Source organism: Phoenix dactylifera, chromosome 1 (genome assembly GCF_051530095.1).
Source record: "Phoenix dactylifera cultivar Ajwa chromosome 1, Ajwa_hap1_PhDact_Kaust_v1.1, whole genome shotgun sequence".
NCBI classification, from domain to species: Eukaryota; Viridiplantae; Streptophyta; class Magnoliopsida; order Arecales; family Arecaceae; genus Phoenix; species Phoenix dactylifera.
In genome coordinates, this window is record NC_143190.1 from 43,382,519 (window position 1) to 43,399,047 (window position 16,529).

A 16,529-nucleotide genomic window follows, 5' to 3' on the forward strand; every position below is an offset into this window, starting at 1 on the left:
ATGATGAATTTGTTTGAGCAGCTTATCTTTTCTGCTCTAGTTGACAATCTTACTATTAAAGACCAACTTCTCAATGCACTCACTTGTTGCTCTTAATTTGAGCACAAGGTTAATTGCCGCATCACAAGTAGAACCGATGGACTTCCAGACCTTTGATACCACATCATTGATTCCGTCACAAGTCAACCAACTTCTATCAAACCTGAATATGCTCCGAGGCTTAGAAGGGCCAACAAAGGAAAGAATGACAAGTGCATGGTCCGAACATGGATTTGGATAGACAACTTGAATTGATTGAGGGCATAGGTCATCCCATTCCAATGAGATAAGGGACCAGTCCAATTTAGCCGTACTTGGAGTCTTGATCACTCCAGGTGAAATCTTGGCCATTTAGGGGGAGGTCCAAAAGCTGAGATGTCCTGATGAACGAAAGAAAGGCGCATGAAATCTTTTGAGCTTGAGGGTTCCCACTTCGTTCATAAATTTTGTACGTAGCAATAAAGTCACCTCCCACCATCCAAGGCCCATGAAATATAGAACTAATCTGTCTCAACTCCCTCCAAAAATCCCTTTTCAAATCATGACCACGACCCATAAACCACTGTAAACATCTAGCAAAAATTTGGAATCTTCGAACTTCCTTTCTTTGCACATTGAATAATTCCGACCTATTGCAGAAGAAAGCACTCGCCCTCCGATCGTACTATTTTCTTTCCTGGATCCAAACTGCAAAAAAATGAATCGAGAAGAAGAAGTAGTAGAGAATAAAATCAAGCAATCACAAAGACAACAATTTTACGTGATTCACCCCAATACGGGTTACGTCCACGGAGGCCACACACACAGATTCAATATATTCAGTAAGGGTTACAACAATCTCTCTTCCTCATTAGAGATTGCACAACTAGGGCATACAAGAGAGATAGAACTCAAAAGGAACTCACTGCAGCCGCTCTAATCTCCCCTAGGGTTCACAAAAAAAATCCTATTTATAGGTTTTCAACACATAAGGAAACTTTCCTACGAAACCCTAAGTCAAAAAGCCCATCTTGCCACCATTTCCAGCAATCCCGTGATCAAGAGTCGACTCTTCACTTTCAGGGATCGACTCCTGATAAGCTCGAGTCGACTCGGACATCCTCGGGTCGACTCTAAGTATCAGCACCGAAGACTGGCACACTTTGTCTTCCTGAGAGAGTCGACTCCTTCAACATGGAGTCGACTCGGACATCCTCGGGTCGACTCCTGCAGGGCTGGAGTCGACTCCTGCAGGGCTGGAGTCGACTCTTGCAAGCAACCCCAAAAATAGCTCTCTGTTTCTTCACTATGGCAAGATGCGAGTCGACCCTCTCATCCCTGGGGTCGACTCAAGCTTCACATGAGTCGACTCCTAGATGCTAGGGGTCGACTCCATTCAGTTGACACAAACTTTTTCAAGCAAACTCGAGCCAAATTCAATTGCAGTCGTTTCGAGTTTCGAGGCATATTTTCTCAACAATCTTCCACTTGCCGAGAAACAAGCATGAAGCAACTGTAACCCCATCAGCAACATGATCTTCAATCATCCTCTATGTGTGTGAACCTCTGTCTTCACTTATAGCTATGAGACGAACAGAAGATGCACAAATGTGCAACTTCTCAAGAGTAACCACCTTTGTCAATATATCTGCTGGGTTGTCTATTGTATGTATCTTCTCTAGCTTGAAAAGATCTTCTTTGAGGAGTGACCGAATAAAGTGATATCTGATATCAATGTATTTGGTCCTTGAGTGAAAAGCAGTTTTCTTTGCCAAATGTATAGCACTCTGGCTGTCGCTATACAACTTTGCATCGCCTTGCTCCATACCAAGTTCTTTCATCAAACCTTGTAACCAAACCATCTTCTTGCTCGCTTCAGTAAGAGCAACGTATTCGGCCTCGGTCTTAGACAACGCTACAATCTTCTGCAATTTCGAAACCTATGAAACTACAGCACTTCCCAGCGTGAACACATACCCAGTAGTACTCTTTCTGCCCTCAATGTCTCCAGCCATCACTACAAGAAAACTCATCTTTTCCGACGCTTTTTATAATCTTTACCGACGCTTATAAGCGTCGGCTAAAGTTCCCGCAACGCAAACAGACGCGTCGCAAAAGCGTTGGCCATACCGGAGTGGCAAATGTTTTTGCCGACGCTAATATAAAGCGTCGGCAAAAACTGGGCTTTCCCGACGCTAATGGAAGCGTCGGCAAAAACAACTTTCGCCGACGCTTTAAAGCGTCAGGAAAGCCCACAGGAAGCCCAGCTCTGGGTTTTCGCCGATGCTAAAAAGCGTCGGTAAATGTATTTTTTACCGACGCTATAACGATGCTTATATAGTGTCGCCTAAAGGATTTTTACCAACGCTTTGTAAGCGTCGGCGATGGCGTGCCAGCTGCCAAAGGGGGTTTTTAACGACGCTTTAAAGCGTCGGGAGTGGATTTTTTTTAAAAAAAAAACAAAAGCATATTAAAAAGATATTATAGCAATATGAACCTGCATTATATTTACATCAAGACATACAGATCATTCGAAACATTCATATTGTCATATAAGATTAAATTTACATAAGTTTAGAATTACAATGTATTTTGAAAAATATAAGAAAGATACATATAAAACTCATTAAATAACAGTCTAAAAAATATCAGGGACCGCATTCAGCCCCATCATCATCTCTGCGAGCTGTTGAAGTATCAGGAACCTAAAAAAAAAAAAACTTTAGAAGTTAGGAATATGAAAATTATTAACTCATGCAAAATAATAATTATGTATAGTCATCAAATACATATAGTTATTTACCTGAGGAGGGAGAAATCGCTGTAACATAGATGAAATATGCTCAAGCTGAGACTGCAAAGTTTGTTGGTTCTGCTTCAGCTCTGCCAACTCTGCCTGATGGCGATCCTTCATATCTTCAATTGTTGCCCGAAGTCTACTAACTTCTGCATTGCTACTGCCTTCTCCAGCATTTCTTGTATACATGCCCACTGCAGACAACTGAGTGGGGGTAACTCCAACGCCATAACCCCTCACTCGACCATAACGCTCTGGGCCCAATAATTCAGCGAGCACCTGAGCTTCGACATGACTGGTCGCGTCGGATGATGATGACTCTCCGACGCGCTCTGAAATAAGAGTTGTTGCCCTGTCCTATATATCTCAAAAGAAAAAGTCAAATTAATGTATGCCAATAATAGAACTAATAAAAATATTATTGAAAGAGTCAAAGATGAATACATACAACTATATCTCTTGACTCCTCCCGAACAAAACAGAGCAAAAATGGAGGTTTCAAAGGAAGTTTAGCTGCCAAAGCTTTGGAAGGAGGAGGAGGAGGAGGAGAGAGAGTTCGATCCAAAACCTAAACAGTCTGAGGACTTATCTGCAGATCACTCAAAATGCAAACAAATTAATCTCAAATGAATCATGCTTGCCGGCTGAGATCAGCCTTTGGCTTGGCTCTTCGCAATTACTCTCATGCAAACAGTTCGCACAAAACTTCTTATGTAACCAACAGAAAAACTTTTGTTGACAGAAGGGCTCCACGCCAGCATCTAACTAATAACAAAAATAAGACACTGACTATCACCCACCCTCATAGGCACCAAAGTCAGTAAAATCTACAGGTTAATTTACTGGATGTGCAATTCACTTAATGTCAGACATAAAACACAAAACTTATGTTAATGTAACCTTGATAACAAAATGACAAATGAATCATCATGCAAACGAATTATTACAGGCCATATAACCCTATTGTGATAGAATGTAGAGATGGTGTAAGAGGTGAAAGTATGCTAGATACAGAATTGAGATCTAGTGCTAGATGTTCAGCTGAGGTGATTTATTTAAACAAGGTATATGTGATATGTGACATGCAGATTTAAAAACTAACAGGCTTCTAATGTAATGAACTCCTGGTGAAATATTGTTGAGTTACAGCCTGTAAAAACAAGCTACTAGATCCACAATGCCCCAGTCTTGATGAATAGCTTACAATTAAAATCCTCCAAGCCTTACTGAGGAGTTGACTCAAAACAACAATTATTCTACCCTCTACATGTCTCAAATCCTATTGAACTGTTTTGATATTCATATGATCGAAGATTCATAAGTAAAAGAGCATTAGAAAGTTGAAACACCCATCCATAACATTTCCTGATCATTTATTTTTTATCAGCCGAATATTGCCAAAAATACATCAGTTAATCCCATTCCTTTCAATTATTCATGAATTTAAGGTCTGTTGATGCATAATCCAACCACTTTTGTCCAACCAAATTAAATAGCTACTAAATAATGACAATCACGAACTCAAATATCCAATATGGGATCTGCTCAATCCACACTGGCAGAAAGTTATTAATTAACGAAACTCCAGACAGAACAATAATTAATTTCAGAAGAAAAGTTCACGGTATAACAATCTCTGAGAAACTCAGATCCCATTTCCCGCACCAAAGTAATTTCATCAAAAGTCTACAACGTCAATTGAATTTTTTATCATGCTTTTGAAGAACGGGAATAGAAAGAGTGAAATCATAGATCATAGACTCCACTTTCCATCCACTAAAACGGGAGAAAGTAAAATTTTATTGCTTATATTTTTATTTGAAAATTTTCAGCAGGTCGAAACAAATCCTTCCTTTTCTCTGGCCGGATCACATAAAAATTCTAGCCATCACTAACCTACTACTTACACTTGCACATACTACAAAATCTTATAAAACTCTAATATCCCCAACATGTTATCGATATCGATAAGAATAATACTGCTGCCTCCAAAAGCCCATAATTTCTTTCACATGTCTTCCCCTACCATATCTAAACACCTATCAACAAACAAAAAAAAAGCATGCAAACAAAAAGGAAAAAAAAGACCTAGAGAACCAAAACAGCGAACCCTATCCAGATTCAACGAAAAAAATACACATTACAACTTCAAAGAAGTGCAAAACAACTTAAACCATATTAAAAAAATTAAACACAAAACAGAGAGGGAAACGAAAATGAAAGGAAAACCATTGAGCAGAAACATACCATCTCCCAAATCTCGGAGTTCTGGCGCGCAAGAAGTGTTCCAAAGAAGAGGAAGAGCCCAACGCCCAAAACAAGAAAGAAGAGTACGGATTCAAGAACCAAGAAAACAAACACAAAAGGAGCGAACAGAAGGTATCAAAAGAAATGAAGATATCTGATTTCAGTACGTCTCCATGAAGAAAAAAGTCTCATTAACCAACGAAGAAAATCAAAGGAAACAAAATGCAAGAGAGCTCAAAATAACCGAAAAGAAGGGAAGAATGGCCCGGGGAGGGGGTGAGAAACAAAACCAAAGAGAGCTCCATGACAAAGAGAGAGAGGAAACGAAGGCAGAAAGACGAGAAGCCGGTGATCACTGAGAAATCCATCAATACCCTCACGGCCTATTTATAAGACGCCATCGAGCGCGACAGGGGAAACGCAAGAAAGGGAAACGGGTCCCCTAACTTACCATTCAAGGAGAAGGAGAGGAGCTTGCCGTCGGACGTCGCTCGGCGCCGGAGAGGACAAGGGCCGGCCGCTCGTCGTCGGAGAGAAGGGAGGAGGAGGACCTAGGGCTTGATCGATCGGGATGCCAAATGAGGAAGAGGGGGCCGGCCGCTTGGTTTTGTTATTAATTTGACTTTTGACGACGCGTATACGCGTCGTCTTAGGATGCAATTACGGCGACGCTAATAAGTGTCGTCTGTTCTTAAAAAGCGTCGGCTGTTCCTGTAACATTACGCCAACGCTCAAGAGCGTCGTCTGTTCTGGAGAATTACCGACGCTTATTTAAAGCATCGGCAAATCTTGGCCTCATTCAATTTTTTCCCGACGCTTATACCTAGCGTCGGGAAAAATGCGTCGGGAAAGGCCATTTTTCCTGTAGTGCATGTCAGAATCCACGAAACCATATAGGTAAACATCAAAACCACCATAGCATAGTTCTAAGTCTCTGGTTCTTTCCAGATACCGCAATATCCACTTCACAGCTCTCCAATGTTTCTGGCCTGGATCGCTCATGTATTTGCTCACCACTCCCACTGCATGGGCAATATCCAGTCTCGTGCAAACCATGGCATACATAAGGCTTCCGACCGCTGATGAGTAGGGTACATATTTCATCTCATCTCGATCATCCTGCGTAGTAGGACACTTCTGCTTGAATAACTTGAAGTGTGCACCCAGCGGAGTACTCACAGCTTTAGCCTCGTCCATATTGAACCGCTTCAGCACCTTATCAATGTACTCTGTTTGAGACAACTTCAACATTTTAAGCTTTCTGTCCCAGCTGATACGCATCCTAAGAACTTTCTTGGTTTCACCCAAGTCCTTCATTGAAAACTTCTGGGACAATTATTCTTTTAGTTTCACAATCTCTCCCATGTTGGCGCTTGCCACCAACATATCATCTACATACAGAAGTAGAATGACATATGAGCTCTTCAATCCCTTGAAGTAGCAGCAATGATCACCATTACACCTCTGAAAATCATTCTTCAGCATAAATTGATCAAACTTCAAGTACCACTGACGGGGTGCTTGTTTCAAACCGTACAGACTTTTCTGAAGTCGGCACACCCAATATTTCTTTCCTTCACTACATATCCTTCTGGCTGCTTCATGTAGATTTTCTCTTCAAGATCGCCATATAAAAATGCAGTCTTGATGTCAAGCTGCTCAAGATGTAAGTCTTTGGCTGCCACTATACTCAACACCATCCGGATAGTAGACATCTTCACAACTGGAGAAAAGATCTCGTCAAAATTAATGCCCTCCTTATGCTGAAAGTCCTTGACCACAAGTCTCGCTTTGAACCTCTCAGAACCATCTAGTTCAAGCTTCAGTCTGTATACCCACTTATTGTGCAAAGCTCTCTTCCCCTTCGGAAGTGGAACCAAATCTCATGTCCTGTTGGATGATAGGGAATCCATTTCATCATCCATGACAAGCTTCCACTACTTGTCACTGGCTTCGACCTGCAAAGCCTCCTTGTAACTTTTTGGCTCACCACCATCCGTAAACAACAAGTACTGTAGGAAGTCAGCATACCTAGACGGAGCTTTTCTGTTTTTTTTACCCTTGCGCAAAGCAATCGGGATATCAGCTAGCGGTTCTTCTTCTTGTTGTGCTTCTTCCACTGGCTCAGCAACTTCTTCATCGTCTCGAGACATTGTTTCATCATCCAGCTCTGCGTATTCCGATTTTATAGCTTTAACGCCTTGGCCCGTCTGTTGCTGCAGGTCCTTGTACATAACCTCTTCATTGAATACAACATTTCTGCTCCTGATGACTTTCTGATCTGTCGCATCCCAGAACCGGTCCAAAGTCATCACCACCGTACCCAATGAATGTGCACTTCTTTAACTTTGCATCTAGCTTGGTTCAATTGTCTGCAGTATCAAGCACGTAAGAGATGCAACCAAAAGTACGCAAGTGAGATAGTTTCACCTCTTTCCCAGTCCATGCTTCCTCCGGCAGTCCAAGCTCCAATGCAACTGAAGGCCCTCTGTTGATCAGATACACTGCTGTACTGACCGCTTCCGTCTAAAAAATCTTCGGCAACCCTGCATGAAGCCTCATGCACCGTGCCCGCTCGTTGATGGTGCGGTTCATGCGTTCTGCGATGCCATTTTGCTGTGGCGTTCCTGGAACCGTCTTTAGTCTTCGAATTCCAGCTGAGGTACAATAAGCCTCAAACTCATCACTGCAGTATTCACCCTCATTGTCAGGCTTGAGATACTTCAATCTCTAACCTGTCTTATTCTCCACTAAAGCCTTCCACCTCTTGAACTTCTCAAATACATCGGATTTGTGCTTCAAGAAGTAGACCCATAGCTTTCGGGTAGCGTCGTCTATGAACGTGATATAGTACCTTGCTCCTCCATGAGAAGCCACTTGAGTTGGTTCCCACACGTCAGTATGTATGAGTTCAAACTTAGAATTTTTTTTGGTACTACCTTCTTTTGAAAAACTGACCTTCTTCTACTTTGACAATACACAATCTTCACAGAATTCCAAATCCACAGATTTTAGATCTCCCAGTTTTTCTTTGGACATCATCACCTTCATCCCTTTCTGACTCATGTGACCGAGTCTCATGTGCCATGTCCTTGCATCAACAATCGGATTTGCAGCACTGATGTTGGAATCAGTATCAGCTGTCATGTATAGTGTTCCCAACCTTGCACCTCGAGCGATCACCAAGGCTCCCTTAGTGATCTTCCAAGTATCATCATTGAAAGTGGTCAGAAACCCCAAATCCGACAACTAACTTACCGAAATCAGATTTCGAGCCAGTTTGGGTACATGTCGCACATCTCTTAGAGTTAAAGTCATCCTACTTGATGTCTTTATCTGAGCATCTCCCTTTCTTACGATGTTGCAACTGTTTCCATCACCAAGATACACCTTGCCGTGATCACCGGCAACATAGTTTGAGATGATTGTCTTGTTCCTAGTGGTGTGGAATGAGGCACCTAAGTCGACTATCCACGACTTCGGATGAACATCATAGAACAGTATCAGGGCATTGTCTTCACTTGCAGTTTCGGCTAGATTAGCACTTGCTTTAGTGTCAGAACCATCGTTGTTCTTTGGCACTTTGCAGTCTTTTCTCAAGTGACCCTTCTGCCCATAATTCCAGCACTTTCCAAGAGGTCTAGACTTGTTTTTAGACTTGGATCGTCCACCCCTGTTTCTGTCTCCCTTCTTTGAAGTCCTTCCACGTTCTTCAAAAGCCAGCGCATTTCCAGATGAACTCGCTGATGGATCCAGAATTTTTCTTCGAGCCTCTTCACTCAGAAAAAGAGCCACCACTTCATCAAACCTTGCTGTAGTCTTTTCCGAAGAATTACTAACAGCCGTGATGAAGCCTTTCCAACTTTCAGGCATCTGATCTAGAAGAGCTCACGCTTTTACCTCATCAGTGAACGTGATATTCACATATTCCAATTGGGCACATAAGGTATTGAATTCACTCAGATGTGAATGAACACTCCCACTGTCTCTCATCTTCAAAGTGAATAACCGTCGAATCAGGAATACCTTGTTCGCTCCTGTTAGCTCATTATACATGGAAGCCAGTGTGTCCATCAAATCTTTTGCAGTCTTTACTTTGGATATATTGGCGAGGATCTCTGATGCTAAGGACAAACGGATAGCGGCGAGTGCCTTCTTATCAAGACGCTCCCACTTCTCTGATGGCATATCTATCGGCTTTGCTTTTTTTCTCCGCCTAGTGGTAGATTCAGATCCTTTGAGAGCAAGTAATCCTCCATCTGCATCTATCACACACCAAAGTTCTGTCCGTTGAATTTCTCTATCCTCAATATTCCTTCATCAGCCATTGGAACATAGGAAACGTAGCTCTAATACCAGTTGTTGCGGATGAAAGCACTCGCCCTCCGATCGTACTATTTTCTTTCCTAGATCCAAACTGCGGAAAGACGGATCGAGAAGAAGAAGTAGTAGAGAATAAAATCAAGCAATCACAAAGACAATAATTTTACATGGTTCACCCCAATACGGGTTACGTCCATAGAGGCCATACACAGAGATCAATATATTCAGCAAGGGTTACAACGATCTCTCTTCCTCATTGGAGATTGCACAACTAGGGCATACAAGAGAGATAGAACTCAAAAGGAACTCACTGCAGTCGCTCTAATCTCCCCTGGGGTTCACAAAAAAAATTCTATTTATAGGTTTTCAACACATAAGGAAACTTTCCTACAAAACCCTAAGTTAAAAGGCCCATCTTGCCACCATTTCAATCAATCCCGTGATCAGGAGTCGACTCTTCACTTTCAGGGATCGACTCCTGATAAGCTCGAGTCGACTCGGACATCCTCGGAACGACTTCAATTATTAGCACCGAAGACTGGCACGCTCTGTCTTTCTGAGAGAGTCGACTCCTACAGGGCTGGAGTTGACTCCTACAGGGCTGGAGTCGACTCCTGCAAGCGACCCCAAAAATAGCTCTCTGTTTCTTCACTGTGGCAAGATGCGAGTTGACCCTCTCATCCCTAGGGTCGACTCAAGCTTCACATGAGTTGACTCCTAGATGCTAGGGGTCGACTCCATTCAGTTGACACAAACTTTTTCAAGCAAACTCGAGCCAAATTCAATTGCAGTTATTTCGAGTTTCGATGCATATTTTCTCAACACGACCAATAAGAATCCCCCGTGCTATCCCAGCTGCATATATCCCAGGATATCCAAGAATTAATTTGAACAATGTAGATGCTTCTCAAAATAGATGGAGGAGGATCTTCCAACTTCAAGTCCTGGAGACCGATGACACAATAACCATCGTAACACAAAAAGTCTCTTACAATCCTTCTTCTGATAGGATCACCCAAGCCCTGTACATTCCAAAAAATCAAAGACACGCTAGTGAAGAAACACAATCATAAGATAGGAGATCCATGAAGATTTTCGATACACATACAACAGTAGAGGTAAAAAACACCAACACTTCAACAAAGAAGCATAAAGACCGCATCTTATAAGGATTAATTATGCAATCATAAAAAAAAAAAGACCCAAAGACTTGCCGATGGGAACACAAAGTTAAGAAGACAGAACACCTAAAATCATCAACAAGACACTTAGAGGGATTGAAAGATTAAACCTTGAACAGACAAGTTTGCACGGAGGGATCAAGCACTGCTAACCTCCACCCTCTCTTTCTCCATGGTGAGCAAGATTTTTGTGAACCTTGAAACATCATCCCCTAAAATTTTGACCCCATTTCTTCGAGCCCAATTGAACAACGTATTAGCTGAAAAAGATTGGAAAACAAGCCTTTTATTCTTTGAGGGACAACAGGCATCAGGAAGGCCTGGTGAGTTACAAACCCTTTTATGTTAAAATCTTCATATTACGAGTTACAAACCCTTAGTTTTGAGTTACAAAATTTCCTTTTTTCTGGAGAGTTAATGTATGCAAGAACTATTGCCCGACTTGATCCTTCCGACCCTTATCAAGGCAACATAAGCCACCACCCTAAAAAAGATGAACATTATGAACAAGGCCGCAATTGCTAGACTTTGATGGCTAAAGCCGACTACAGCAATTGCAGGAACACTTTCAACAGGACATCTCTGGCCACCGGAGCACTCGTAGGTGTCGCCGGACGAGTACTGAGCGGATATCTGGATCTTGAAGGTGTAGTAGATGTAGGAGATGTACTTGATCCAGGCAATGAAAGGGGGCACATGTTGGACGTAGTACCCCCCAGCGAGCATGAAGGAAAGCAAGATCACGGACGCAAGCGTGGTAGAAGCCTTGAGGTCCATGACCAAGGCCCCGAGTGCAAACCCGAGGCCTTGGGCGATAAGAACCTGCAGGAGCATGATAGACAGGGTAATGAGGAAGCTCCACAAGCTATGCTTCAGACCTCCCAACCAGTACGTGATGGTGAGGAACACAATGGGGAGGATAAGCTCCATGGGCAAATCACCAACCATCCTAGCCGTGAAGTAGGAGGAGAGCCTGTACATTCCCGAAACTCTCTCTTTAGTCAGCATCGTGCGTTCCTGTGGGAAAGTGAATAAGGCTTCGAAGACGGGGTAGAAACTCCAGAATCCCAGGATAAAGTAAAGGAGGCCCATCTGGAAGCATTGACAAAGGGCGAAGCAACAATGATCAAACAACCAAGTGGTGAACTGAAGGAAGAAATAATAATAAGGTGGAGAATTGAGAGAAGAGCCAAACCTGGTCTTGAACATGTCCTCTGGATCCATACCACATAAACCCTCCAAGAAAAGCCACTATAATAATCTGTGCAACCTGGAATCCAGAGAAGGCCTGGTGCTTCCTTTCTTTCATGCCTCTCTGGAGCAACACTGAGAATTGTTCCCACCAGGTTGTAGACCACTCGTTTCTAGTTTTATGGAGCTCAGATTCTTTAAATTCTCCTCCTACTTCTCGGAGCTCCTCAACTATCTGATTATGCAAGCGGTGAGAGTAGGCAGAGGACAAAGTCTCCTTAAGAGCTTCTTGGCTCTGCAGTGTTTCATCGGGAGCCAAACCTGCATCCAATACACAGATTGCGAAGAACCGAGGGAGGATTTATGATATGACAGTCTTCTATTTTACCTCCATTTTTGTTTTGTTGATTCAATTGAATATTGAATTTTGTAGCTATTAAAAAATGCCACGTTCAATATTAATTACAAAGTATACTTTTGAGTCCTTCCAGTAACAAAAGTCAACCGACTTGAAACAACATAATCTTCAACAATCCAAACTAAACCTGAGCCACATCATGGAGTTAGAAACTCAAGTGTCAAAGACTATCCCTCGAATAAAATCAAAGTAGGAGATTCCACAATGAATTCGAGTGGAGAAGTAAAAGGCTTTGCACTCGAGCAATACATGAAAGCGGAAAAAGCATAGCTGTGTACGTGAAGATATAAAGTGAGCATGCTCGGCCATATATGGTGGATAGAAATTTAATTACTATAGATGGAGATTATTCCCACATGAATGATACGGGTCACTTAGTTGTTTTTATTCAAGTAATTGAAAAAAAAAATTACTGTGGAGATCAAAGGAATTAGGCCTACCATACCAAAAAAAAAAAAAAAAAAGGAAAGAGAAAGTAGAGCAAGTAGCCTGAGCCAGAGCCTACCTGTGGAAATGAAATGCAAAATACATCATGGCAAGGCATGCTTTGGATGTCTCGTGAAAATTTGACCGTGCACTAAATATGGCCAAACATTGCCTGGCACGTGTTCGGATGCTAAAGATTTTCCAAGAGTTGACATTAAATTCGGATAGGGAAAAGGAAGGAGCTTTTTTTTTTTTTGCTAAAAATAGGAAGGAGCTTTTGACCAAAGAAAAAAAAAAAGAAAGAGCCAGTGCAGGAATGCAGCTGAGAACGTCGGCCGATAGGCCAAAGTTATTGCATCATTCCAAGAAAGGTACCCTTTTATGAGGTATATTGTACTTGTTTGAACGAGGAAGAGAACGTTAATGAGGGAAATAAAGGCATACCGTTGGCAAGGTCGAGAAGGAAGTCGGCGGGATTCATGGCCACGGCGGGGGCGTAGCCGATGCTGGCGAAATAGTTCATGGCGTCGGAGCCCTTGCCGAAGTAAAGGGTGTGGCCGTCGGAGAGCAGCAGGATCTTGTGGAACATGTAGAAGATCCGGCTGGAGGGCTGGTGGATGGTCATCACCACGGTCCTGCCCCCCCGGGCGAGGTCGGCGATGGTGGTCACGATCCGGCCGGCGATGGTGGAGTCGAGGCCGGAGGTAGGCTCGTCGAGGAACAACAGGCTGGGGTTGATGAGCAGCTCCTGGCCGATGCTGACCCGCTTGCGCTCCCCACCGGAGATCCCGCGCACGAGGGACCCGCCGATCATGCTGTTGCAGCAGCCGAGGAGGCCGAGCTCGACCATGACCTGCTCGGCCTGGGCCGCCTTCTCGGTGCGGGAGAGGGTGCGCGGGAGGCGGAGGAGGGCGGTGTAGAGGAGGGTCTCGGAGACGGTGAGGTGGGGGTAGAGGATGTCGTCCTGGGAGACGAAGCCCATATTGCGCCGGAGCTGGTTGGAGAAGGGCCGACCGTTGTAGGTGATGCTACCGGAGAGGCGGCGGCCGGGGCGGGCAAGGCGACCAGCCAGGGCCGTAAGCAAGGTGGTCTTCCCGCTCCCCGAGGGTCCCATCATCGCCAGCATCTCCCCCGGGAGCACGGCCCCGGACACCCCCTTCAGTATCGTCTTCTCGCCCTTCCTGGAGCCGTCTGCCTTCACCTCGATCTTGTACACCACATCCTCGAACTGCATCGATCCGATCCCGTTCCACCACAGAGAATAAGAGAAAAAAATAATAATAAGAATTAATTTGAGAAAATGAGAATTTATTTATTCATTTTTAAAAGGAGAGAAAACGGCACAGAAGGTGGGGAAGGGAGGACATGAGAGAAGAAAAAAAAGTAAATGAAGCCATCTGATCGATTTCACACCTTGAGAGTAACCGGATGGCGGGCCGTGGCGAAGATGGGACGACGACCGGCACCTTCCTCGTCTGCTTCCAGCTGCGATCGGGGTTGCATCTCCATCTCCGTCATCCTTCCCGTCTCCCTCTTCCAAATGTTCCCTTCCGCTTCAACGTAAAATCACGCTGCAGAATCTTTCTCTCTCTCACACACACCCCCACACCCACACACCCGTCGGAATTTTGCTGTAGGAGGAGCTTGTCTGGCCTCTCTCTCGTTCCTGTCTCGTGTCACTCGCTCCCTGGTTCACAAGACCTTCAGGACTGTGTTGTGCATGGGGAGGAGGAGTCGAGAAGAGGAGGATGGGGACAATTTGGGAGGAAGAGGTCTGCCCGCACCCTTGATATATAAGCGCGGGGGAGTTCGAGGGGTTCAAGCATGGTAACCTCGACCCATCGCATCCCACCCTACGCGTGGATTCATCTCGCCTAAACCAGGTTTTGTTTTAGGAAAGGTGTTATCAGCGGTTCACGACGGTATATCCCAGTTCACAGCCCGTTCCGCTAGATAACGCCAGTCGATGGTGCTAGGCTGCACAACATTTATTAACGGCTATAAAGAGGCGCAACACAATTAAGGGTTATATTCACATTACCCGCTTTTTGTCCTTTCCGATGAGGTTAATCTACTATGACTTTAATTGACATGCCATATGGAAATTAATGATATATATGAATTGGGCAGAAAACTGATCAGATAAATATCGATATGTTTATATTTATATTTAATATTAAAAAATATTAAAATTAATATCTATATTTGTTCTAAACAAATTTAAATTAGACATTATGCATATCCATACTTGACATCAATGGATATAGATATGAGTTGGGTATTAAACATATACATTTTTTTAATCCAAATACAGGTATAAATCGGATACTTTTTTGGATATTAATCAAATTCGAACAAAATTCAATGATGAAAACTAGCAATACACATATGAACGTAAAAAAAGAATTCAGTAAAAAAATAAAATTTTAACAAGTATTTATTAATAATAAAAACTAACAATTTTATAAAGGATGTACCAATCGAGATTGCTTGTTACCAAAGTAGACGGAATCTATGGCACCTCAAAGATGTCTCTCGACTTCCAATTGCCGGGTGGAAACTAAGAAGTGGATGGAATAATCGAAACTCTAGTTGCTTGAAGACGACGAAGAGAAAAGAGGGACGAAATGGACGAACAAGAGGTTTCCGCCTTTCAGGCATGTAGGATAATTCAAAGAATTTTATTTAAATCGAGTTTTTCGTATTCTAGTTACTGTCTTAAGTGACAGCCATCTGATATCTAGATTCTTTTTAGTTTAGATTTGGTTAATCACTTAATTGGTTTTCTAATTAAGCTTAACTTACACTTCTTCTTTTTACTTACCCTTGTTATACTGATATCTAAATCTAGATCTAGATTCAAATTCGAAAAAATCATGTGTATCCGTATCCGAGAGATTTTTGAACTGATTATCCGAATCTGTATCGGGATCTAACCAGGTCAAAAAAATAGTATCTGAATCTAACCCGAATCAGATACGGAAATAGATACGATCGGATATAATCCGACCTGCTTGTAGCCCAATGTGTGGTTCATAAATAAGTTAACCCTTCTGCTTCGATGGTTAAGTATGAAATATATGCTTTATACAAATGCCTTGGGAAGCCGCTACATTATTGATTTACCAAAAAAGGGAAACGAAAATGTTATGCGAAAGAAAATGATCCAAACATTCAAAATTATTTTTAATAGCAAACAGTGTCTTGTATTAGCAAAATATACACTTTCTTTACATAAAATCAATGATAACGAATGGAGAATACAACACTTCAGCATATAAGTAGTAAGTCTAGAGAACATACTTGGAGGTCCATCGGGTGCAGTTTTTATAGAAAAAGATCAGCGCCAGTTGCCGAGCAAGACAGGCATGCACCCTAATTGCTCGATAATACCCTACTTATAACACGTCTCGCCCACATGGATTAATCGTGCACAATCATGGACCAAGATATAACAAACAATAGCTGTAGAGAATTAAATATCTTTATGCGCCTTTAATGCTAGCCATGTGGCGAACTCCTATTGGTCGACCAGCTATACTAGTTAGGGTTGTTACCGAGGCATATCACTGACCATGAGTAGATAGATGTTTTATTGAATTATACAAAATATATATCGAATAGCTGATGAAAAATAACTATGGTAAGAAAAGAAAAGATACATAAGTAGATAAAATTGCATCAAAGTGTTTATTACTTGATGCTTTACCGAAAAATTATTTGTGTAATTACCTACATTGCATGTTTTAGGTACTATCATCATTCTTTTCTTCAAATAATTATTCAAACCTTGCCTCTTGATTTTTCTAAAAACTGTACTAATTGAAGGTTTCGTATATATCCTTCCTAGATGCTTCGTAGCATCCTCTCCTCCATTTGGAAATTGAATAGATCAATTAGTTTGAATTAAATTTATTATTTGTTTTAG

General features: G+C 42.5%; 1 protein-coding gene and 1 long non-coding RNA gene across 2 annotated transcripts; both read right to left on the reverse strand.

Moving 5' to 3' along the window:
* Positions 1–2,545: 2,545 nt before the first annotated feature.
* LOC120110540 (uncharacterized) lies at positions 2,546–3,243 on the reverse strand. Its single transcript, XR_005511639.3, has 2 exons — positions 2,822–3,243; positions 2,546–2,723 (listed from the first exon to the last, which is right to left on the reverse strand). It is a non-coding gene; the product is annotated as an uncharacterized LOC120110540 (long non-coding RNA).
* A 7,359-nt stretch (positions 3,244–10,602) lies between these two features.
* On the reverse strand, positions 10,603–14,342 carry LOC103713966 (ABC transporter G family member 9-like). Its single transcript, XM_039125792.3, has 4 exons — positions 14,015–14,342; positions 13,046–13,829; positions 11,762–12,078; positions 10,603–11,658 (listed from the first exon to the last, which is right to left on the reverse strand). Exons 1-4 carry the CDS (start codon positions 14,117–14,119, stop codon positions 10,981–10,983), a joined length of 1,884 nt encoding a protein of 627 aa, XP_038981720.3. The 5' UTR covers positions 14,120–14,342; the 3' UTR covers positions 10,603–10,980.
* Between the last annotated feature and the right edge of the window lie 2,187 nt (positions 14,343–16,529).